Source organism: Psammomys obesus, unplaced genomic scaffold (assembly GCF_907164565.1).
Source record: "Psammomys obesus unplaced genomic scaffold, mPsaObe1.curated_primary_1811, whole genome shotgun sequence".
NCBI lineage: Eukaryota > Metazoa > Chordata > Mammalia > Rodentia > Muridae > Psammomys > Psammomys obesus.
Window position 1 is genome coordinate 15,006,273 of NW_026585895.1, and position 25,301 is coordinate 15,031,573.

A 25,301-nucleotide genomic window follows, 5' to 3' on the forward strand; every position below is an offset into this window, starting at 1 on the left:
CCAGCAGATTCTGCCATTCCAGGTATGTTGTCAGGCAAGCAAGACAATCAGGTGGTACAGCTTCCGATCACCACCTCCCTGGAAACCACAGGAGTGGAGCATGTCCAGGGAGGGTGTGACTGGCAGAACCGGCAGCTGGGAGCGACTTTACTTCCTACCCAGAGGTTTCCTAGGCCCCTAGCTGGTCACCTGGTGCTCTTGCTCTCTGTATCTTGTGCTTGGTGATTTTCTAGGGCATACTGTGAGAGATATATATACTGTTTTCTAGAGCCTACAGAGCAAGATCGCTAGAGGTAACTCCACTCTATAGGAAACCCCCATCTGCCCCCTCGAAGGAACTGGCTTTGAAATAATGCTTGTTTTCATTCAAACTTAGTATCTCTGTTTTCCTTTTATTAATAATATTTCTGCTGTACTCACAGAACCAAAGCCTAATTTCACCTACTAATATTTAGTCCTTGCCCTTCACAGAGTTTTTAATCTAGAAACACAACACACACATTTATTAGGCCATGTTATTCAAGTAATAGACTCGGATACCATTCAAACATCTCATCGGCAAACTGGTTTATTTCTGATCCTTGATTTATGAGTTATCATTACACTTATGACTCAGAGGAGCTGCTTATTTAACTAATTGGGAGTGACACCTTAAGGTACCCTAGTAGGTCAGATGTATTTTAAATTAGATTTTGAGGCATAATTTTAAAGGTGACCCTTGTTTATTTACCAGTGTTAATACATTATCATTTGATTGTTGGCCACAGCTATTAGGCAGCGTGCTAATGGTAAAACCTCTTTCCAGACAGTCTCCTTTTGTTGTTGATTGATGTATGTATATGGACAGTGTCATGGGGCATAAGTAAACACACACACACACATTCACGCTTCTTCGGGAGGCATGGATACACTATACAAATCCTCACAAAGCCTCCTATGTATGGTTTAATTGCCTGGGGAAGTGCCCAGTGACATTATAAACTTTTTTTTTTTAAAAAAAAATGTTCTTTCCTCTTCAGGTTTTAAACAACCTCAGCATGGTCATTAAACCAGGGGAAATAACGGCTCTGGTGGGATCCAGTGGGTCCGGGAAGAGCACAGCGTTACAGCTCATCCAGAGATTCTATGACCCCTGTGAAGGCATGGTGTGTATCTTCCAGAAACTTTCAACAGGGCTGAGGGGATGCAAGCGGTAATGTTGTCAACTTGATTTTTGTTTTTAATTTAACATCATTTTACATTTTCCTATAATGCTTTTGTTTGTTTGTTCACAAACTTTGTAGTTTCAACTGCTTTGAGCAGCAAAGTGTTATTTGATGAATCAGATTTGAAAGAAAGATTTACTATAAACACTCCTACAAAATAGGGGCTAGTGCTTGCTTTCATTGTAGCTTTTGAAGTCCCTTTTTGGACACAAGCCAAAAGACAATAACGGTAACACAGAGTATGGCGAATACCTGCTTACTCTCCAGAGAAATTCAAAATGTGCCCATTCTGAGGGTAGCAGCGAGAAGTCAAGCGACCTTTACCTCACCTGTGTTTCTACAGTAAATTTCTGTATTGTTTAACTCAGTTACAATTGCACACTGATATCCTTGCACGAACAGCCACCTTTCCATGGGAACTGTTTCTATTATAGTCTTGTTAGTCTCTGGTTATCCTCTCCAGTGGTCAAGTATCCCCTAACATTATGATTCAGAAGCTTGAAGGTCTCCAAGCTGTGTGATGCTCTTCTGTTCTCTAGGTGACTCTGGATGGCCATGACATTCGCTCTCTTAACATTCGGTGGCTGAGAGATCAAATTGGGATAGTGGAGCAGGAGCCCGTTCTCTTCTCCACAACCATCGCAGAAAATATTCGCTACGGCAGAGAAGATGCAACAATGGAAGACATAGTCCAAGCTGCCAAAAAGGCCAATGCCTACAACTTCATTATGGCCCTGCCACAGGTACCCTACTTTCAGTCCAGGGGAGCACAGAAGTCAGCAAGGGAAGAGTTAGTTTGTTCACTTGAATCCTCAGTCCTTACATCTTTAATGGCATGCTCTAGATTTATGCCTGGAAATATAACATGTTTTCCCTTTCATATGAAAATATATTGTTTATATGTTTGACAGCTACCAAAGTGGAGATCTAGCTTTTAGAAAGATCCCTTTGGTATAGAGATGATATCTTTGTCTATCTATTAAGCATGTGTTGAAATTTTTTTTTGCAATATTTGTCATGAAGCAATGCTTGAGAAATGTTTTCTTGCTTGTTAATCACTTTTCAGTTACTGTGACAAAATACACAAGGTAAGTAAGTTATAAGGAGGAAAATTTATTTGGGCATATGGTTACTTTGCTTATGGCAACATAGAACATCATAGAAGGAGAGTGTAGCAGAGCATAAACAGCTCACCTTTCAGAAGCCAGAAAGCAAATAGAGAAAGAGGAAAGGCCAAAATCCTGATGTCTTTTTCAAGGCTACATTCTCCTACTCCTCCAACCCCCAACCTCCCTCCCAACCCCACTCAGCAGACCAAGTTCCTTCCACAAAGTTACTCTTGAAGGCCCTACTGGCTCCCAACGACACCACAAGGTGGTAACCAAATACTTGATAAGATGCAACTTCAGAGAGGAAGGATTTATTCTAACAGTTTGAGGATACAATACAACATGGCAGAGCATGACACATCCGTTCACACTTGTTGGTAGGCAGGAAGCTGAGAGAGATGAGTGCCTGTGCTGAGCTTGCATTTTATTTGTCTTTTTACCCCAGCTCATGGGATAGTGGACATCTTACACTATCCCATGGAGAGAAGTGGGCCTTCTCTTCGCTGATTACCATTTCCACAAGCACTCTCAAAATGTGCCCAAAGGTGTGTCTCCTAGGTGGCTTCAAATCCATCAAGTTGGCAATTAACCTGGTTTTCTTGTGCTGACACAGTTTAACTGTTGTGCTCTTAGACCTGAATCTCACAAATTCGAGAGTTCCTCATTAGGCCTCCATTCCGTATGATCACCATGTCTACAAAAACCAGCTCTGTGTTACATTTACTGTATTTGCCATGATGATCTCTAAGTCACAGTACACTTACTAGTGGCATATGCATGATTTTAAATACATTGCAGGCTTTGTTCTAGCACTTCACATATGTAAGCTTATTTAACCCCCGCAACCACTTTGTCAGGTAGCAACTACTATGACGGCCATCTTCAGGATGAAGGATTATGTTCTGGGAGGTCAATAATGGCCCACAATTATACAATCCATAAATAGGAAAGTCATAGCAGGTGGTCAAGTTCCAGAGACACTGACCTTGAATATATCCCACTTACCCTCTGTCTTAGGGTTTTATTGTTGTGAAGGGACACCATGAGCACAGCAACTCCTAAAAAAGAAAAACATTTCATTGAGACTAACTTACAGTTCGAAGGCTTAGCCCATTATGTTCAGGGCAGGAAGCATGGTGGCATATGGAGCCGACAAGGTAGCTGAGAGTTCTGCATATGAATCTGCAGACAGGAGGAAGATAGAGAGAGCCACTGGGCCTGGCTTGAGCTTCTGAAACCTCAACGCCCACCCCCCAGTGACACACTCCCTCGAAGAAGGCCACACTTTTTCCAACAAAGCATTTCAAACAACGCCCTCCCTGTGAGCTTACGGAGGACATCTTCATTCAAACCACCAAACGTTCTAAATCACCTTTTTGGGTAGCACTGTTATGAGGTTGCCATAGTCTGACAGCTAAAGGAATCACTTCAGTCCTGTTTATACTGCCTCAACATCAGACCAACTTCTCCACCTTCTAGCTTTATGAACTTCACCAGGTTAGTTTAATCCTTTACGTTCAACCATCAATCCTTGTTCAGCCATTAAGACAAATAGCAGTACCTGCCGCTTGGGGTTATGAGGACTACATGTAGAATTTAAACTTCCTTCCTTGCTTTGTAGACCAGGCTAGCCTTGAACTCTCAGAGATCTGCCTGCCTCTGTCATCATGCTCGGCTTAATATATGTAGAACATCAGCAACCATGCTTTATCTGCGGTAAAGAGCTCAACCATTTTTGGCTGATACTAAGAAAGTAAAAAATTTGACTTCTAATACTCCATTGTTACATTTCAGTGTGAAGTTAGTTCTGTGGGATGCTCAGTCAGGATTTGCTGTGACAGCAAGAAGTATTAAAAACTAGTTTGATCTTTCACTCACAATATAAAGACAGGTTTAGCACTGTGTTTTGCTTTGCGTTCAACAGGAGAACAGAGACAAGATTGTGGTATGTGACTTAGTCTCCTATTCTGGGTTTTCAAGACTAATCAATTTTCATTTTGGTTGCAAATTTTTTATTTGGACATGAACTAAGAAGGAACATTCACACAGTTCAATGCACCAATTATCTCACATGCAAATATTGATTGCTTAATTTGTTTCAGAGAGGGCTGTTTCTTTCAGTAAAAGTTGGGCCTGTAAAAATTCACACTTGAGAAAAAAAAAGTTAGAAGGAATACTGGAGCACTATCAGAAGCTGTCAAATTCTTCTTCATGACTCCTAGCAATTTGACACCCTTGTTGGAGAAGGAGGAAGCCAGATGAGTGGTGGTCAGAAGCAAAGGGTAGCCATTGCTCGAGCCCTCGTCCGGAATTCCAAGATCCTGCTTTTGGACATGGCTACCTCGGCACTAGACAATGAGAGCGAAGCCAGGGTACAAGAAGCTCTGAATAAGGTTTGTGGAGAGTCAGTTCATTTCACAGGCCCCTCAAGGAGGGAGTGATACTAACAGGCCAGTATACTCAGTCTGAAAATTTGTAAAATATTGGTCAATTGCCATCTATTTTGTGTTGAACAGAACATAGTTGTGATTTACTCCCTAAAGATGCAATGTAAAATTAAACTCATAGGAAGTGTGACGTGGTTTAAGCCCCCTTTTATTAAACTAATGATTAATTTCTGCCACCAGGTCAATCTGTGATGTGATTTATGGCTACAAGAGACTGTTGGCTCTTTCTGATATATGCATAACCTGTGAAGGATGTTCCTAGGGTCCAAAACTGAATTCCTTGTGGTCTCAGGGATGGTGTGAAGGTTGGCATGGGTTCTGTCTTACAGTCTTACAGCCTTAGAGGTACACCATGTCCCCTGACAGATTCAGCACGAGCACATAATCATCTCAGTTGCCCATCGCCTATCAACAGTCAGAGCTGCAGATGTGATCATCGGGTTTGAACATGGAGCAGCTGTGGAAAAAGGCACGCATGAAGAGTTGTTAGAAAGAAAAGGTGTCTACTTCATGCTTATGACCCTGCAAAGCCAAGGAGATGAAGCCCACAAAGAAAGGGGCGTAAAGGGCAAGTACCTTTTCCCTTTGGCCTGTATATTATACTAAATAATTAATACATATGGTGCTATTTACATGATGAATTTATACGCTTATGAAAATGTATCGCTTATTCTCACAAAGCCCAGCAGACATTATGCAACTGATAAGGTAAAGAAATAAAGCACAGAAGGCTAAGTTATCTGACCAAGTCACAGAATGAAACCCAAGGTCTTATCTGCTTTCAAATCTACCACTTTTCAAGTAGGAGAAGCTTCCTAGCTGTGTCAGGCACGTGACAGGTTGTCATTACTGGTGCACGAGTTAAACAAGGACAAATGTTTTCCCTATGCCTTCTTTTTCTTAATCTGAGCTTGGTGGTTATGCCGAGCTCATTAATCAACCACCCTTGGCTTTCTCCACCATCTCCCATGTGGACTCATGAACAGCATCAGGCATAACTACTGCATATGTTTACAATATGAAATCCAAGTAAGTTATGAAAGTTTGCTGGTCGTATCTACCTTTTTTTTTTTTTTTTTTGGTGCCAAGTGAATGTTCATCAGTTTTCTAAAATTTATACTAAAAGATCCTTATGTCTATAGAAGAAGAAAAAAAACAAAGCAAAACAAACAGCCACCACACATTTCACACAAGTCAATCTTACTGAGTGTTTCGAATTTTTGTTTTATTAGAATCTGTTGGACACGTTTTGACTTTTATTTATTGCAGTAAGTTAACAGGATCTTTGGGTATCCAATGCAATAATTACCTCCCAGGCAAACAGGAAATTATTCTATGTAAATAAGGCTGTACTTACCGTGTGCTCTAAGGAACGGCTCATGTCGTGTTAAACAGGGAAAGACGCAAGCGAAGGCGGCACACTCAAGAGGACTTTTACCAGAGGAAGCTATCGGGAGAGTTTAAGGTAAGCACGAGCCGTGCGATTTTGAAGTTTTGGTGTGTGTGTGTGTGTGTGTGTGTGTGTGTGTGTGTGTGTATTTTTAGGAGGCTTCTACACCCGTGATGTTTAGGCAATATCTCAGGTCCAAGAAGGAAGCCCCATGGCAGACTCCATGTCTTGTGATATGAGTGTGTCAGGGTGTTTAACTTGATCTTTTCAGTCTTCTGGGAGGAGGGCCAGGCTGGAAGGCTCTCTGATTATTGAGCTTAGAGTAGAGATTTCATTTTATTGTTTGTTTTAAATTTAATTTGATGTGCATGGGTGTTTTGCCTGCATGTATTTCTGTGCACTGTGGATGTGCCTGGTGCCTACAGAGACCAGAAGTGGGAAATGGACCCCCTGGGGCTGGAGTTACGGATGGTTGTGAACCACTGTGTGGGTGCTGGGAATTGAAACTCGGAGAGAAGCCAGTGCTCTTTCCCACTGAGCCATCTTTCTATCCGCTAGAACAGAGACTTTAAAACTGTGTGTTAGCTCCGTGCTGTGGTGCATGTTTGTATACCTGAGAGACTGAGTAGGAAGATTACATGTTCACCCGGGCTAGCTTGGACTACGACATGAGACCCTATCTCAGGAGAAATAACAAACAATTACAAATAAGAAAACAAACAAGCTGCCAGGCACCTACTCTTTCTCCCCCAAACTTAATTATTGTTTGAAACACTCTTATATGAAGGCCATCTTTAGCTCTGTCCTTTATCCTTATTGAGAGGCAATTGAATTATTAACACTTCTGCTCCCACAGGAATGCATGTAGACTCAAATAGTTTCTTAACTGGGTGGAATAAAGTGCCTGTTTAGGCTCTTGTAGAGGATGTCCCCAAATGAGATATTTATTTTTCTGTTTTTATATCTATAATTATAGATGTATTGATATCTATAGCTTTTCACTTTCAAAACATATTTTGGAGTGTGTTATTAGTGAGACTGTAAATGGTCATCTTTTATGTTTGTTTAAGAATTTACCTGGGGTTTAGAGAGATGGCTCAGAAGGTTAAGAGCACTGGCTGTTCTTCCCAAGGTCCTGAGTTCAATTCCCAGCAACCACATGGTGGTTCATAACTATCTATGATGAGATATCGTGCCCTCTTCTGCCCTGCAGGCACACATGCAGTCAGAATACTGTATAAATAATAAGTAAATCTTAAAAAAAAAGAATTTTCCTAAACATTTTTCTGGTGTTAAAAGCTTTGTATTAAGAATTCTGTCCAGAAATATTTGTCTGTGTTCATGAAAATATTGTTAAAACCTTTTCTTCTTCAGTAAGAAAACTAGTAATAAGTTGTGTTTGAGACATCTCTCTACCATTGGCCTTACCAAGACATTAAATGCAATACTGTGCTCAAAGCAGACTCAAAGACTTGCTTATTCAAGATGGCTACTTGTTTCCTGAAAAGGAGTTAAAGTTGCTTAAAATAGGACAGTCTGATAACAACTTTATGTAGTCAAAATGATTTTATTTATCGTTAATTTTCAAGGAATAATTTACTAAAAAGTATTTGTACTTATTTCAAATATATATAGATTTTTTTAATACTAATGTTCTTATCTTTATGGATCTTAATTCTCAGATGTGGTTATATTTTTCTCTCTTCATAAAAAAATCTACTGAAAAAAAAGAAAAAAATTTTTAAAGTGTTAGCTTTATTGAGCTGGAAAAGAAAGAAAGCAATAGCTTTGAATTACTCCATAGAGCAGAAGACATAGAAATTATCAGAATTGTCAGGCCAATTTTTATAGACAGATGTCACTATGCTTTATCACGGCAGCATGTTTAATCATGATCAGTATACATAAATCAGACCTTGAAGATAGCAACTAATTTCTTGAGCACAAACAATGAGAGGGAACCTCTCTCTGTCATTGGTTTAAAATAATATACGTGGTCATGTCTATAACAAAGTCAATGTTTTATTTAGTCTTAAGAACAAAATTCTGTCTGCTCTAAGTAGTTTATGATGAGAAACAAATAACCATTTTCACATAAGTGTCTCTTATTGGGCTACATTTCCCACAAATTCTACATTTTAATAACTAGGACTGAAAAAAAATCCAGAAAGACAAGCTATACGCAAAAAGTAGCTATTAACCTCCTGCAGAGAAAGAGTTACAACTTTGAATAAGAAGTTCTGTTAAAAATATCTCATTGTATGGTCTGAAAAGATTTTTCTTCTCAAAGATGACTAAATGAAATGTTAATTTGTATCTTGTTTCTTGGGCTATAGTCTTCATAATAGCTGAGCCTTTCCTCAACAATATATTTCAGGCTCAAAAACAACTTAATTGGAAACAAGAAAATAATTTTCTAAATAATAATGTTGGGAGAGAGAAAGAACGTTTATTCTCCCAAATTAGCTGTTTTCCTTTACAGTGGAAAGTGTTACACAACTTTTGCCTAAGTGAGGATTTCTTAAAGAATGTTGTGTAAGTTCCGAAACGCCGTGTGATGGAGCCTTACCATAGTGTCTACGATAAACCCGACTGAGAGCCAGCTAGGTGGCAGAGCCCTTGCCCAGCACACTTACTGCTCATGGGCTTATACCAGAATACACTAGAGAGGTGGAAGAGCTTGAGGAATAGGAGAGAAATTTAAGAAGCACAAGATCGCTCTTCCGGGGATGGTGCTTAGAGGCACTCAGAATGGTCCAGTCTTTGACCTACCATCGCAGGCCCTCCTATGAGAGTGTCTAAAACAAAGATGTACAGTCAGCAGAGCCTATGGCGGTTCTTCCTGTGCCAAGTGTGTCCATGACAGGATCAAGCGGGCTTTTAATAGAGGAGCAAAAAAAAAAAAAAAAAATTGCTGTGAAAGTGTTTAAGGCACAAACAGAGCTGGAAAGCAAAACAAATATGCAGGGTTTTAAATTAATAATAATAATAAGAAGAAGTACAAGATGAAGGTAGTAGAAACGTGATGGGAGGGACTCACAGAGACGTCTCCCTAATCTAGAACTGGGTGTAGAGCACTCAGTTAAATACAGACATTCTTTCCTTTCTCCTACATGGCTACCTTAGTGCCATAGACCGATGGCTTTGAGTCTCACTCATAACATAGACCCTATGATACTCTGCGATCACCCTGTGATCTCCAGGGGACACAGCCTCTTCTTCATAGTCTGAAGATGTCCCAGCATTAGTTACCTAACCCAAAGAAACAACTCTCTGTGCATCTTCTACATACTGTGCTGAGCGGGAATGCATTCAATATCCTAGAGGTTGGGCTGGGGACGGGGAATCAGGTTTCAGGAGTGGTTTTGTGGTTTTGATCATAATGAGGTAAGCCAAGGGTTTAAGTGTCCAAGATTAAAGGAGAAAGGTAACTTCTGGTAAATGCATAGAGCTGACCATGGGTGACTAAAAGGTCAATCACACAGGGTGGGAAGAGATTAGCGTAAAGAAGTTGACATGTGCCTGGTTTCTTGGGAAGCCAGGATTCTGGTTTCTGGGTGGTGACAGACACCATTTGGCATTTGCTTTAGTCTAAATTTCCCTATTTGCAAATAATGGGGGACATTAAAATCATTCCGTATAGAGTTAGGACAATTGGCACGGTCCCCTCACCTCCACCATCTCTCTCTGCTTACCTGTACTACTTCAAAATAAGTCTTCAAAGCACAGCTTTAACTCTTCAGCATAAAAGCCCCAATAGACTTTTCCTTACAGTAGCTTAATTACACACATTATTCTCCTGTAGGATTTAAACTCCTTGAGAAAGATGTCTGTGATTTGGCTAGTCTTTATGTTCCCATAAACACCTAACATTGGATTTTTTTTATATTCTGTAGGAACCTAATAAACTACAGGCGAATGAACAACTACATTAAGCTAAAGCATATTTCAATAACATTGCTGATTCCTTGTGTGCAATATATAACTTGGAGATAAGTTTCATCAAACCTTATTTGAAAGCTCCTTAGCCTGGTAGCCATATACAAAACCTTCAGATAGCCTTACTAGAGAGCCTATTTTTTTTTCTTTCTGTTGTTTTACTAGTATCCAGGTGACATCACCCTAAAGGGGAGAAGGAAAGAAGAGGGTGAAAACAGGAGAGAGACAGAGACACAGAGAGACATAGACAGAGACAGGAAAAGAGACTAGAAACTGTGCCCTAAACCAGAAGGAAACACAAGTGCTAAACCATCACCTTTGCCATGGTAGCAGCTGGCAGACCCATATGAGTCCTGGCTGTTTTTAACAGGGTCAATGGGAAACTTTGCTCCCTTCACTCTCTCCGTCCCAGGTTACACACTGAATCTGGATACAGCAATGACAGAGCTTGGGCTCAAGAGAAATCTACCCGATTTATTCGGACCCAAGACAAACTTCTTCAAACCCAACTGGGAGCTCCTCCCTGCCCTGACTGTCATGGGACCCACTGAACATTTCTGTTGATTTGATATGTGATGTTAATTGGGACACCAGCTGAGTCCATGGCCACCTGCTTGCCATCTACAGCCTGTCCTATCTTGCTGTTTTTTGTTTTTTGTTTTTTGTTTTTTCCAGAGCTTCCATCCGGCAGCGCTCCAAGTCTCAGATTTCCCTTGTGGCACATGAACCTTCACTGGCTATGGCTGATTACAAACCTACTTACGAAGACAGCAAGGTCAGACATCTGTTGCTCTGGGGTGGGGGTTGAGGCACGGGAGAAATCTTCCCCATGTGCCTTGTTTATCTTTAGGTATACATGTTTTTCTGGTGTATAATAGTGGCTTACTGAGTCAGGCCAAATAGAACATTAGGACCTAGTGGAAACTCCACATTTTCTGCTCCCTCCACCCCCTGCAAAGAACACAGATTCACTAGTTAATTACTTTGAAGAACATATATTAAATTGAAGTGAACTGTTAAGTGACAGCAATCAATTTTCAGATGAATAATTATAATTAATATAGGAATTATGTTTCTTAAACATGCATAGCAATTATTTGTTTGAATAGAGGTAACTTTTTAAAAGTTTTACAGAGTGCCCAAAATCTTTTTTTTCCTCAAAATTTAAAATTTCCTCTTAGTGGATGAACATATTTGATAAGACTAGACCTCATGCAAATTGTTGCAAGTTTTCAAGTACAAAGGTACGCTCGTGAGAGTGTGGCTGTTCTGCTCTTGTGGATATTATCTGTTTTATAAGGGACCATGTGTCAAAACCCGTCTCTCCCAGCCTCTAGGTGCTCACCTTTGATCTCCTACATGCCCTGTGAGAACTCCTTCAGGGAACTCTTAAGTTTTGAATCCATGCTCTTTTCTCTTGCTACATTTTAGCCTTCTTGGACTTCCTGACCCTCTGTGCTGAGTCTCCACAGGTGCTTTCCCAGGGCCTTGTATCAAGTAGGACATCAAGAGGGTTTTGTTTGTTTGTTTTAACTGGAATGAAAAACTGAGGTTCTGCGATTAAAATGAAGCTCAAACTCTTCTTCGTATCAAATCAGATAAGCCAAGAACTATTTTAATTACAAGTACATCCATTATGCATGATGCACTTTCAAAATGTCTTCAGTAAAATTCCAACTTGTAAATTCAGTAAGACACTATTACAAAGACTGGCTCACAAAGGAGAAATTCAGGATAAATCCACGAATAATATCCTTTAAGACCTTGTGAAAGATGGGATATTAAGACTCTCAAAACAGAATAGAGCTCTCGATGTTGAATGAATTCATTTCAATAAATACCTTAGAACATTCTTTCTCAGAATGAATCAGAATGAGGGAACACACATTTTTAAGAGATGGTTTCTTACTACCTCTTGCCATTAAAGATGCATCTCCTCTTTTGGTGTCAGAATTAACCATTTCATTTTTGTTCAGAGCACTAGGAATAAAAAACAATTGAAATCACTTAGATGTTGCCCAGTACAAATTAAAAAACAAAACAAAACAGCATTTTATATTTTCTCTAGAAAAGGAGAAGGAAAATAAAGAATAAGGAAAAAGGTGTCAAGAAGTTGATATTATGTTGTTCAAGCTCCAAAAGGAAATGATCTGCTATTCCCTGATACTTCCTGTGCATACAGTAACTCTACCAGCTGATGGAATTTCCATTTCTTTCCTTTTTGACTAGTAGACTTTTTAATCCTAAGTAACACTGTATGAGAAGGCCTGGCTTGCTTTTAGTAGTTTAAAAGCTGAAGTCTTGGTCTTTTTCATTCTAATGGAGATGGCCAGTCTCATCTTCTGCGGTTTGGGAAACAGTCTGTTGTTGGTTTTTTGAGACAGGGTTTCTCTGTGAAACCTTGGCTGCCCTGGACTCGCTTTGTAGAGCAGGATGGCCTTGAACTCATAGAGATCCACCTGCCTCTGCCTCCTTGAGTGCTGGGATTAAAGGTGTGCACCACTGCGCCTGGCCTCTATTTCGGTTAGACGGGGTCTATTTCCACAAAGCAATTACTGCCACCTTGTGGTCTCTCCGAGTATTTACAAAGCACCTAGATAAGCTGAGGCTTGAAGGTTGACCCCTCCTGAGGGTGGGCTAGTGATAGAGCTAAGCTGTTTCTCTTTCACCAGCCTGTATCTTTTAGCTCCCATGAATAGGATGAGATGGTACATATCCTGATCAGGTTAAATTTAGGATTAAGGACCATCAACAGAGTAGAAATTTCAGTCTCTTACCTAAAAGAGAGAGGAGGAATATATATGGAGCAAATTAGGGTATGATATATTAGAATCGTGTCACTTCATCACAGCTGACTTGCAGATTTAATCCAATATTAGAGATAGGACAGAGGCAGGACTCAGGAAAATGGCTATCCGTGTCAGCTCATCAGGAAAATCTTGGATTTTTTTTTTTATCATATGTACTATTTTATCATTAAATATTAAAGTTAGTATCCAGGCAGGAGACGCCTATTGTTAAAGTAAAGAAACAGGTGTAAGAAAGTATAAAAAGAAAGATACAAAATTCCAGTAGGAAGTCTGATCTTCCCCTGGCCCACACAGCAGATCAAAGTTAAAAAAACCAACCAAACAAAAAACAACTAAGAAAATCTGTCAAGTACGAAACCATATATACATATGTATGTATATATATGTATATATACATATATATTTTATATATATAATATATATTTTCTGGAATTACTTTAATTAATATATATATATATATATATATACACATACACACACAGATACATATAGTTCCTCTGTTTTTCATTTAGAGAGAACAAATAAAATTTAATAAAATAATCCATTGTCTGAGGACAGGCTTAAGGTTAGGGACACTTTGCCACAAGAAAATCAGGAAAGGTTCTGTCTTGTTAGGCTAGGAATGACGTGCCCATGGGGCAACGGTGTCGTTGGGGAACAGACAGAATTTGGAGAATGTTAGCATGACATTTATAAGTCTGTGAGTGTCCAGATCAGGATGATCAAGACCTACAAAGGTCAATTTTGCCATACTGAAAGTCACGCAATCCCGAGGGTGTGGACAGAATCCACCCTCAGAGATAAGTACTGAACTCCTCAGGCCACTGGCAGTACGCACAGTTTGGCATTGTCACACTGGTTCTCCAGCTCAATTCCCAGGTCCCACCAGGAGGTGTGAAGAGGTAATTACACCACCTTGAAGAAAACAATGTTCTAGAAGAGGACTTGGCTGTGAGGGCCTCTCTTCTCTCTAGTGGGCAAATGGGTTGAATGCTTGGCGTAAAGAAAATATCTCTGTCTTTTAAGGTTTTTTGATAGACAAATATCCTCAACAAACAAACAAACAAACAAACACCCCAACAATCTGAACAAAGGTCGTATCGTCTATTGTGCAGAAATAGGATAGCTCCAACTCCTTCGTTTTAATGAAATAGCAGAGGCCCAGGGAGCTGACATGCTTGGCCCATACGTTCTGCTGGCAGCCAGACAGGGCTTGCCCAAGAACTCCATTCTTCCTCTGTCTGCTACTCTGGTCCCTTCCTGAGCACGCTTCTCTGAGGCATTGGCAACCTGAGTTAGTGGGCTGAAAGGAACAACTGAGCAGGAGAATTTGCTGCATGAGTGAGCGGCAGCCGTGAAGTACAAGTGTTGAAGGCAGCCAAGAGAGAACTCGGAAGTCACATGATGACAAAATTCATGGCCATCTCCAGCAGCAACTTTCCTGAAAAGGCTATCACTCCAGCCTTTCATTTAAGTTGAACTAGTAATGTGATCCTTGACTTTGTAAGAGAAAGGAAAGTTTTTGAAGTCTTGTGCTATGTTCTGTTCCTGATATTTAGCTATCTGAAAGATAAATTAACACATCCATTAATCATTTTGTAGTCAATTTTGTATACATATTTTTAGTATGTTTTAATAGAAAAAATCAATACAAATCTGTATAAGTCACTTAGAATCTTTTCTCAGAGTGAGTATTAAGTCTAACAAATAATTGAATGAACAGGCAAAAAGATGAAAAATAAAGCAACAAGATTTTATATGTAATACTTGCTCTCCAGGGGATGAAAACGTTACAAGCTGTAATATTTTAATACCAACTAAAAAGATCAAGATGTGGAAATCCTGATTAATTTTCGTTTTCTGTGGGGGGAAACGTGCAATTTAGAAACCAGATTTAGTGTTGCTGACTGGTGAGCACTCATTAAGGAAAACCTTATTAACACAAGTGTGCAATCACTGTGAATTAAATATGTCTCGCCTAAGTTACACTGGCCTGTCCCAGAGCTCGGGCCAATTACTAGCTTGGAGAACCTTTGCTTGGTATGAATATAAGGTATACCTCAAAACTTCCGAAAGTTTTTAATGTGTAAATACACTTAGCGAAGTTGTTTTTAAAACGAGGAATTATTTTTCAAGGAGAAGACACAATTCTTATGGCTGGAGAGTTAGTTCATGTACTGTGAGGCGCACCATCAACCCTGTTAGTGAATGGCCCCGCCCTAGCCAGGGCGCAGTCCCAACCGAGTCTCCACATCTCACCACCTCACCATGACCAGCCCTTCTGTGATCCTTGACCCTGCACGCAACAAAGGATAGGCCTGTGTGTGAGTAACTGATGTCACCCTCTCTTTCCCCAAGGACAAGGACCCGCTTGTGGAAGAGGTTGAACCTGCCCCGGTTAGAAGGATTCTGAAATTTAACCTCCCAGAATGGCACTACATGCTACTAGGAGCTCTGGGTGCAGCTGTCAACGGGGCTATCACACCCATCTACAGCTTTTTATTCAGTCAGATCCTCGGGGTAAGCAAAAAAATGGACAAACTTTATTCTGCTCATGCCTTCTGGTGTTTTTGTTTTTAAACCACTAGCTAGTGCTGTATCCGATCTAATACCTTTTTGCTTTAACACACTCAGCTTTTTTTCTTTTTTTTTTTTTTTTTGCTAGCTCTTTTGCCAAGCCCCATTACCCCATCACCCCATCTCCAGCCCTAAAGAATAAAAATATCCATAGACTCTACACCACACAGAAAATGAGAAGGTGAGGTTGAACATTCTTCATTTGGGCTGGCAAGAGCTCACAGTCATTACACCAACAAAAACACAGCTACAGATGGAGGTTGCAAAAGGGGCAATTTCCTGTATCAAAAGCTTGTTTGTTGAGTAATAATACAAAAGGATTTCAGGGTGATTTCCAATGCTGGACCACTGGGGTACAGAGCTTGATTTAAAGAGGTGACAGTGTATCCTGTACTCTGCTCTGCTACTGACTGCATTAAAATAGGGATGTGGGAGGAACTGAGAGGGTGGGGACAAAGCCGTGAAAATGCAGCTAGATGAAAGAATAAACTTATTTTACTTTTTCTCACTTCCTCGGAGTTTTGCTATTCCTCCCCATACACACACACACACACATACACACACACACACACACGGAATGAGTTCAACAAAAAAGGCAAACCACACTGGTAAGGACATTGCCAGCTTTCTCAAGGATTTGCCAGCATATCATATTGTCAGATTGTCCCTTTCTCTATATCCCTCTCTGATAGAAACTATGACCACAAAACAATAAAGTGCCCCCATGGCTGTGACTTGGATAGAAAGACCAAAAAAATCAGAGCTAGTAGAATCACCTGGGTAAAAATGTCTCAGGCCATTTTGAATCCTGTTACTTTATGTTCCTTTCAGGAAGTCAGGCAATTGGAAACATAGCTTTTAGTTAACTGAGTTTATTACATGGTGCCACAACCTTTCATGTTGCAAAACTTTTAAAATAGCGAATGTGAACGTCTTCATTTCCTAGTAGGCAAAGTCTACAAACATAAACACATGTTCTTTTATTTACCTAAGGAGCATGCAATATTGATGGCCCTGAGACTTTCTGCTAGGGACTTGATACCATAGCATCACAGTTATGGTACTTTCCCTATGAAGTTTCCAGGAAGTGAGAAAAGTGATCGTTAAACAGAAAGAAAAATAAAGAACACTGACCATTCAACAGATATTTATCAACGGCCTGTTCACTGGCCACTGTGCTGGTGTTGGTCTGGGATAGAGGACAAGATCAGGCCTCACCTGATCTTGGATGTCATGGATGCCTACAGTGAGATGTTGGCTTATTTAACAGAAACCCAGAATTTTGCCTTCTTTCCTGATTTTCTTTTTCTAAAAGTATTTATTCTTTGACAGTTTCACTCACACATTCAGTGTGGTCATGTCCTCTCCATTACCCTCCTTCAGCCTCCTCCCATGCCCTTTGGACTCCGTTACAACAAGACCCCGTTTTCTTTCATGTTTTGTTAAATGCCCCCACTGAATGTAATTAGGGTTGCTATGTGAGGAGGATGGGGGGGGGCTGTTTACTGGAAACTTTAACACTAAGAAAAACGACTCCCCCTTCCCCCACAGCCATTAGGTGCCAACAGTTCATCGATGAGAAGTGAGATTTCATGACTTGTTTAGGTCAACACAGCTGCTGTGAGCCTGTGATTGCAGCGGCCATGTCCGTTCCGAAGACAGCATGTCACAGCACTTCCCTCGATCTTCCAGCTCTTGCGTTCTCTCTGTGCCCCTCCCCCACACCACCACATGACATGCTCTGAGCTTTTTGTGTGTAGAAGTGGGGAGAGGTGACATAGGTGAATAAAATTCCTTTGTGGACGTGAACCATTTTTTCATTATCCGGGCATCAGTTCGTGGACATCTAGGCCGGTTTCATTTCCTAGCTGTCAAAAATAAAGCTGCAGTGAGCATGACTATACAAGCATCTCTGCAGCAGGAAGTTGAGTCCTTTGAGTATATGCTGACAGTGGTATGTTTACGCCTGCTTATCTGCTTATACCTTGACAAAAGTAGAACCAAGAAGATTCAGTTTTCCTCAGACTAGGTTAGCTACTCTAGAAAGTTCCTTGCGTTCCAAGAGGCCTTTTTCCTAAAACTAGCTCTGCTACTTACTGGCCAAGTCCTTTGCATTCTGGAATCATATAGTCCCACTTCTCTGGGACTCAGTTTTATCAACTATAAAAATTGATGAAAGATGACCTTGACAAAGATGACCTTGAAGGCATGCTCTAGCCATAGTGACTGTAAATTAACCAAATCAGGAAAAGTGTTGATTCTGCAAGAAGCCCTGCCCTCCTTGAGCTGCCCCTCTGTCAGCGATAAAGACTTCATTCTCTCAACTCTGTCGCTTCCATTTATCACTGGAAGCTCTGGGATGGAGTGAGACAGGGCCATCAAACTTTTGATTAAAGGTTCTATAACTAGAAAAGTAGGATGTAGTTGCTGGAACCCAATGCTGGCTTCTTGTTAATGCTCTCAGAGGGTTATATTCACTAAGAGAATGAGGCTGAACAAATCACAGTCTCTCTTCTGGTTAAGGAAGATTATTGTTGTTTTGTTTTGTGGATTTGTTATTGTTTTGGTTTTAGAGACAGGGTTTTTCTGTGTAGCCTTGGCTGTCCTAGACTCACTTTGTAGACCTGGCTGGCCTTGAACTCACAGAGATCCTCTTGCCTTTGCCTCCCCGAGGGCTAGGATTATAGTGCACCACTTTGCTTGTCTTTATCCTGACATGCTTACAGGATATTGCATTAATGTGTGGCATAATAGATGACACTGAGAGACATGCACCCATTAAATGATTGTGCACAAATAGAAACTTGGTTACTAATCTACCTAAGCGTCCACACACAACTATAATATAACATACTTGTTTCACTTTCCCTGGGTCTGTTTGGAATGGAAGATGTGCCAAGCATGCAACCTGCTGTCAGTCGGTGTGGCATGTTGGAAAAGCACAGACCCAACAACCAGTCAGCTCTGGAATGGTGTTAAGTCTCTGTGTTATCTGTGTATATTTCATTAATATAAAACATGAACCCTACCTACTTCCTGGGTTGCTGTGAGAGTCCTAATTTTAAGGAAATCTTAATTTAAGATCTAAGATTAAGGTTTAAGATTGGTTAAACCACACGTTTGATACCTGACACACAGCAAGAATTTAATGACTGCTTTTCTCCTTAAACAAATTTTACCATGGCGAAAATAGAAATATGTGTTTCTGAATCACAGCCCATCTACGAGCAAAAGGTTGTAGGGATGGGTAGCCCTTTGGGCTGTAATTCAGAACTAAGAATGTAGAAAGAACTCACGGAACAGGATTTTGTGGCAAAAAGACTATGGGTCAATTAAAGTTCGTCTTGAACTACAGTCTTGTGGATTTTAACACTAGCCAGCTACTCTGTCCGGACTACGTAGATAATGCCATAAGCCAAAGGGCACGCCCAAAAGAAAACCACTGTACCTGAAGCTGGAAACTGGGAACTTCCTTATTCATGAAGGAAGCCTAGATGAGTGGAAACAGGCAAATGTCTTAATGTTCGTGTCCTTGGTTTCCTATACGAATTAAGCGGATTCCTCTGCAATCCATACGTACAGCGGGTGGGTGGCCTTTGTGAGGATAGGTCACGGTTGCATACCAGTTTGATGTTTCAAGAATATTTGGGTTTTTTTTTTAATTTGTTTGTTTGTCTGTTTAATATCTTGAATTGTAAATTCCTGTGAGCTGGTTAGTTGCACAAGCCTGGCAAGAATTATTGCAGTGTTTTAGAGCCCATTTTTTAGAAAGTGTAAAGGCTATAGAAAATGTTCTAGAAAGAGTAAAATCTCATTAAGGTAGAAACTCTCTTTTTCTCTCTCCCTCTTTTTCTGTTTTACAGTTTTTGTTCAATTCTGGACAGATTTTTTTTTCAGTTTTATTTTTTAATCTATTCTCATTTTATTATAATATAGTTCAAAAAAATGCCATTACAGTTGCTCTAAGCTGCTCTGTAAGACCAGAAAAACAAAAACAGCAACAACAAAAATTTTTTTTTGAGCACACAAAAATCAGGCAGAAATAATTACCTGATCTGAACCATTACTGCCAAAGCATTATAAAATAAAATGTGTGACGATGCAAAATAAAATGAAAATTTGTTAAACTTATAAAGACGGGGAGATGGTTTTGTTTCCTTTTTTTCAATAGATGTATTTTTGGCATCAAGTATTAAATTCGTGAAAACAATGGGTGTCCTGAAACCTGTACTTTCTGTTTCTGTGTATTGCTTGAATCAGAGACCAGACATCAAAAAAAAAAAAAAAAAACAAAACACCCAGAAAAGAAAAGAAACATTATTTTGTTTCACAGAAAATGTTTACTAATGCAATATAGTACATGTTGTTTTTGAGGAGATGTATTTGACACATAGTTGGTATTCAGCAGATACCAGCGGCAGAGAGACCAGAGGATCCTCATTTGGGACCACTGACGAAATGGCTAATTCCAGGTCAGAGAGAGAGCCTGGAGAGAGAAAGGGAGAGGGACACACCACACACACACACACACACACACACACACACACACACACACACACACAAATCAGACCAGTCAGACAGGTAGACACACAGACAGAGACAGAGATAAAGAGAGAATAAATAAGAACCTACTATAAATCTCATTTTTCTAATCCGTACTTTTCCTGAGTTCTCCTAGTTACTTTATTTAGTCTGAATTATAAAAGCTTTGTTGTGACTAAGATCCCGTTCCCTGAAGAGCTCTGCCATCAGAAGACACTCTCTTTACTGTGTTTCTTTATTGCAACAGGTTGGGTTCTTTCTCAGCTAGGCACGTAGGCAACTGTCCGTAAATTCATCACATATTTAAGAGTATCATTTACTAGTCAAAATGGACCTTAAAGACTTTTTATGGCTTTTGAGGAGAGAAGAGTTCCAGTTTCCTGTAGGGCAGCTGTTGGGGTTCAAGTGTGGCACGGCCCACCCCCACCACTGACCACTCTGACACCAGATTCAGAATGATGAAAGTTTATTGAATGCTGAACAAAGACCCACTGGTCAGGGATACAGAGTGGACTCCAGAGCCAAACTGTGATGACACCAGTCTGTTTCTAGGGCAGGCTTTTTATGAGAAAAACCAGAACCAAGTAACAACCAGGTAACCAGGTATAGGAAGCAAGTGGTAGCCCCCATGACATCATTTTGACTAGCTAAGCAAAGCATTTTAAGCTTATTGGTTAGCATACAGGGTAGGGAGCTTGGAGACTTTCCAGTTCCCCATTGTCCCAGGAGGAACGGACACAGCAGGGTATTGTGGTTTTGTTTATGTAGAGTATAAATCATTAGTTCAAGCAGAACATTCAGTAAATATTGGATTGTAAATAAAAGGCTATTCAAGTTCTCTGGCAGGGGGAACTTGAATTTAATTTCACCTTATGACCAAAAGAAAGACTTAAAAACAAAATGGCTGTGGTTATGCTAGACAGTAAGGCCTAGGCATGTTTAGACATGTCTCAGTGTTGGTATACCTCCACACAGCAGCACCAGCAGGCTCAGGTGCAGTTTCCTTTTCCCAGGCTGAGGAGAGTCAGTTAGGCAATAGCTGGTTGCTTTAAAAATGAATGTATACATATCATATCTTATGCTTATAAGCTAGTTTTTTATGTATAAGATTATACATGTAGCATACTATAAATACATGTAGTAAAAGATAGGTTAGCTGAGCCTTAAAAATCATTTCTATTGTGTCCATTATTTGAGCAAAATAAGAGTTGAAATAATAACCATGTTTTTCTGCAGATAGACATTCTTAAATTCTCAATAATGTCTTTCTGTCTCCCCTTCCTTCTTTTCCTCCCTCCCTTCTTTTGTCTTTTTCTCCCTTATTTCTTAAAGGATAACTGGATTATGGGGTTTTTTTTTACCATCTTTTTTTTTTTTTTCATTTATGTCATAAAAAAATAAAAAGCTAACACCACGGTTTAAATTAACCGAATGTGGGTGTATTTGTTTGTGGGTGGGTGTAGGTGGGCGGGTGCATGTCTGTAATTGTTGCCATTGGTTTTCCAGGAACCCTGCCACAGAGAAGATTAAAAAATTCATCGTAACGTCCATCACTACCTTTGGTTTTAAAAACTAGTGTGTTTAAAGTGAAGCCATTGGGAAAAAAACCAAACAAACCATTTTCTATGGCAATGTTAGTTTCACAGCAAAATTAAGAGGAAGTTCCACAGATTTCCCATAAACCCCTTGCCTTCCTCTATCACCAGCATCCTCGGCTGATTTAGTACATTCAGAACAGCTGATGCTCTGTATTGTCATGTCATGATCTCTGTATTGATCTTTATGTTGGTATTGAGGTTCGCTTTTACTGGACATCCTATGGGACTGAACAAATGTGAAAATTTAATGGAACATATTAAAATGTATTTATTTTGTTATTGTTTATAATAACAAACTTTATCCCCTGCCTATTATCTTCCAAAGACTTTTTCACTGCCTGATAAAGAGGAACAAAAGTCAGAGATTTACAACATGTGCTTATTTTTTGTCATCCTGGGCTGTGTATCCATTGTCACACAGTTTCTGCAGGTAATTTTACCTCTTGTTAAATGATTTGCCTATTTCCCCCTATTTTCATGTGAAAAACCTCACCAAAGACTCCTTTCTTATGTTTTAGAGTTACACTTTTGCCAAATCTGGGGAGCTCCTGACAAAGAGGCTGCGGAAATTTGGTTTCCAGGCAATGTTAGGACAAGACATTGGCTGGTTTGATGACCTGAGAAATAGCCCTGGAGTGTTGACAACCAGGCTTGCTACAGATGCCTCCCAAGTTCAAGGGGTAAGCCTTGGCAGTATCTCCATCCATTTGGGATGCTAAAACAAAATGTCTTAGACGAAGAAATTTACAAATAACAGGCACATTTTCCTCATTGTTCTGTAGGTTGGGGTAGGTTACATCTGGGAAGGGTATGTTTTCTCTGACTCAAAGATGGCACCTTCTTGCTCCATTTTCCTGTGGCAGAAGGTTAGAGGGGCTGTTGTCACCTTCTCTTATTCTGGTTTTATTAACCCTATTTGGGAAGATGGAGTTTTACAATCTAATCATTCCCAAAGGTTCCAACAATAGTACCTCACAGTGGGAATTATATTCCAGTGCGAATGCTAGAGAAACACATTTAGCCATAGTATGTAGGGGTGGGGAGCAAGGGCACATCACGTAGATGATCTTACCATAGAACTGTCTAATTGCTCATGTTTCCTCTGGAATTAGAACTGGTGAGGTTGGGATAAACCAGTTTCCCTGAGGCCTTGCCGAGAATCGGTGCTAAGACATACATCAGTCTTCTACGGTTGGGGATTCATCTTCTAAGTCGAGCAACTGAGATGTTTCCTCAGACTTTTCTAAGACCCGGAACCTTCGATTTCATTGGACTCAAGTGCAGCCCCTAGAATTAAAAGGAAAAGATTTTTGTGTGGAAACACCTTCAATTGAGTATCCAGAGTGATGTGTTTTTGAAAGATTCCCCCTTGGGACATAGGGAAAGAAAGGGGTGGTTGCTGCCTTGACTCTCTCTTGAAGACATCCACGAGTTCTATTTCTGACTCAGGGAGACAAAGCTGTGGTTTCTATATTCCACAACCTGCAGCCTTGTGCAATAGACTTAACACACCTGTGTTTGATCAATCTGGACCTTTATAAAGCCAGGGATTGGGATTAAAATGGTGAGAGCTAAATCTACCTTCCAAATCTCTACCCACTTTTGAGATGAAAAGAAAATGAGCATGATTTGTGAAGCTTGGGAGAAAAACCTCCCTGTATTAAGAGTGCTGTACTGAATGTAATATGCCTCAACTCCTGGCCAGTTCAACCAAAATACTGAAAACATTATGTGTTTCCGTGAACCTGAAACCACTGTTTCTGCTTTTTTATTCCCCTAAACATTTTTGATGGGGGCATATTTTCATCATTATATGTTCTTCTACAAGAAAGTTTTTTAAACAGCGTAGTACATAATTTTAATGCACTATCACTTTTATTGTTGTTTTGAACACTAATTATACAAATAGATGGGATCCTCACGCACATATCATACATTGGTCATGTCCCTCCACCTTTCATCTACCATAACCCACAACCCTCAGCAGTTTTCCCATTCCGTTGCAATGCAAACCAAGTGTGTGCATGTGTGTGTACACACAGGCTCTCCTTCCTTAGCCTGCACATAGGAGAAAGAACACGAAAGCGCATCCAGTGTCTAGCTTATTTCACTTAGCAGGATGCTCTAGCCCCATCTGTTTTGCTGCAGATGACAAGATTTTATTCTTCTTTATGTGTGAATGATATTTTGTTTTATGGATATAGCATATTTTCTTTATGTGTTCACCTACTGTTGAATACCTAATCTAAGCCCATATTTTAACTATTGTTATTAGCTCTCAATAAACATACACATGCAGATTTAGATATACACCCAAAGAGTGGGCTGACTGGATCCTCTGAGAATGACATTTTTAGATTTTTGAGGAGCTTCTAGTTGTTTTCCATAATAGCCTTCCATAATAGTCATTTTACGTAAGAGATCCTTCTTCTGATTCTTCTTCTTCTTCTTCTTCTTCTTCTTCTTCTTCTTCTTCTTCTTTTCTTCTTCTCTTCTTCTGTTTTTTGTCCTTATTAATTTATTTATCTATTCATTTTAAATCCAGATTGCAACCCCCTTTCTCCTCCTATTCTTTTCCCCCTTTCTCCTCCTCTTCTCCTCAGAAAAGGGGAGCTCCTCACACACCCCTGTACCAACCCACCAAAGCACATCAAGTCTCATCAGGACTAAGCACATCCTCTTCCACTGAGGCCAGAAAAGGCAGCCCACCTAGGGGATAGTGATCCAAAAGCAGGCAACAGAGTCCATGTCAGAGACAGCCCCCACACTTTAATTGCTAGGAGACCCACATGAGGACCAAGCTGCCCATCATCTACATATGTGTAGGGGCCTAGGTCCAGTCCATGCTTGCTCTTTGGTTGGTGCCTCAGTCCCTGTGAGCCCCCATGGGCCCAAGTTAGTTGACTCTGTTGATCTTCTTGTGAAGTTCTTGTCCTCTTTATACTTCTTCCAGCTCTTCCACAAGACTCTGAGCTCCACCTAATGTTTGGCTGTGGGTCTCAGCATCTGTTTTGATCTGCTGCTGGATGGAACCCTGCATCTGGCAGTTATGTTAGGCTCCTGTCTGCAGGCATAGCAGAGTATAATTAATAGTGTCAGGGGTTAGCTCTCTCGCATAGGGTGGGTCTCAACTTGGGCCAGTCATTGTTTGGCGCCTCCCTCCCTCAATCTCTGCTTCATCTTTATCCCGGAACATCTTCTAGATAGGGAAAATTTGGGGGTTGAAGGTTTTGTGAGTTGGTGTCCTCCTCCCTCCACTGGAAGTCCTGCCTGACTATAGGAGGTGGCCACAGTCTCCATAGCTGTTTATTTTGTTTTGGTTTTCAAGACAGGCACTCACTATGTATCTATGGCTGTCCTGAAACCCACTATGTAGATCAGGCTGGCCTTAAATTTGTAGAGATCCGACTGCCTCTGCCTTCCACTGCTGGGATTAAAGGCATGCAGCACCATTTCCAACTTTTCAATTTTTTATTTGAGTATCACTCTTCAAATAGGGCTTATACTTTTCCATGCTGTCTTTCAAATTACCTTTCTTCCACTTCTGGATATAAAACTCCATTAAGCATCTTTTGCAAAACTGGTCTAGTAGCCATAAATTCCCTTTGATTTTTAAAATTACAATGTCTACTTATTTATCTATTTATCTATCTATCTATTTATCTATCTATCTATCTATCTATC

The 25,301-nt window shown here is 40.2% G+C and overlaps 2 protein-coding genes across 3 annotated transcripts in view; both read left to right on the forward strand.

Moving 5' to 3' along the window:
* The window catches only part of LOC129671321 (bile salt export pump-like), a 46,812-nt gene extending 41,430 nt beyond the window's left edge, over positions 1–5,382 (forward strand). For both annotated transcript variants that reach the window (XM_055600179.1, XM_055600180.1), the window contains 4 exons: positions 1,020–1,145; positions 1,745–1,948; positions 4,537–4,707; positions 5,128–5,382. In XM_055600179.1, the coding sequence (XP_055456154.1) occupies positions 1,020–1,145; positions 1,745–1,948; positions 4,537–4,707; positions 5,128–5,367 (741 nt within the window). In that variant the 3' untranslated portion in view covers positions 5,368–5,382. The remainder of the gene's footprint in view (positions 1–1,019; positions 1,146–1,744; positions 1,949–4,536; positions 4,708–5,127) is intronic.
* A 728-nt stretch (positions 5,383–6,110) lies between these two features.
* LOC129671322 (bile salt export pump-like) overlaps positions 6,111–25,301 on the forward strand; it is a 38,829-nt gene continuing 19,638 nt past the window's right edge. Inside the window, exons 1-5 of the mRNA XM_055600181.1 lie at positions 6,111–6,226; positions 10,766–10,865; positions 15,259–15,420; positions 21,943–22,047; positions 22,136–22,297. Coding sequence (XP_055456156.1) covers positions 10,830–10,865; positions 15,259–15,420; positions 21,943–22,047; positions 22,136–22,297 — 465 coding nt within the window. The 5' untranslated portion in view covers positions 6,111–6,226; positions 10,766–10,829. The remainder of the gene's footprint in view (positions 6,227–10,765; positions 10,866–15,258; positions 15,421–21,942; positions 22,048–22,135; positions 22,298–25,301) is intronic.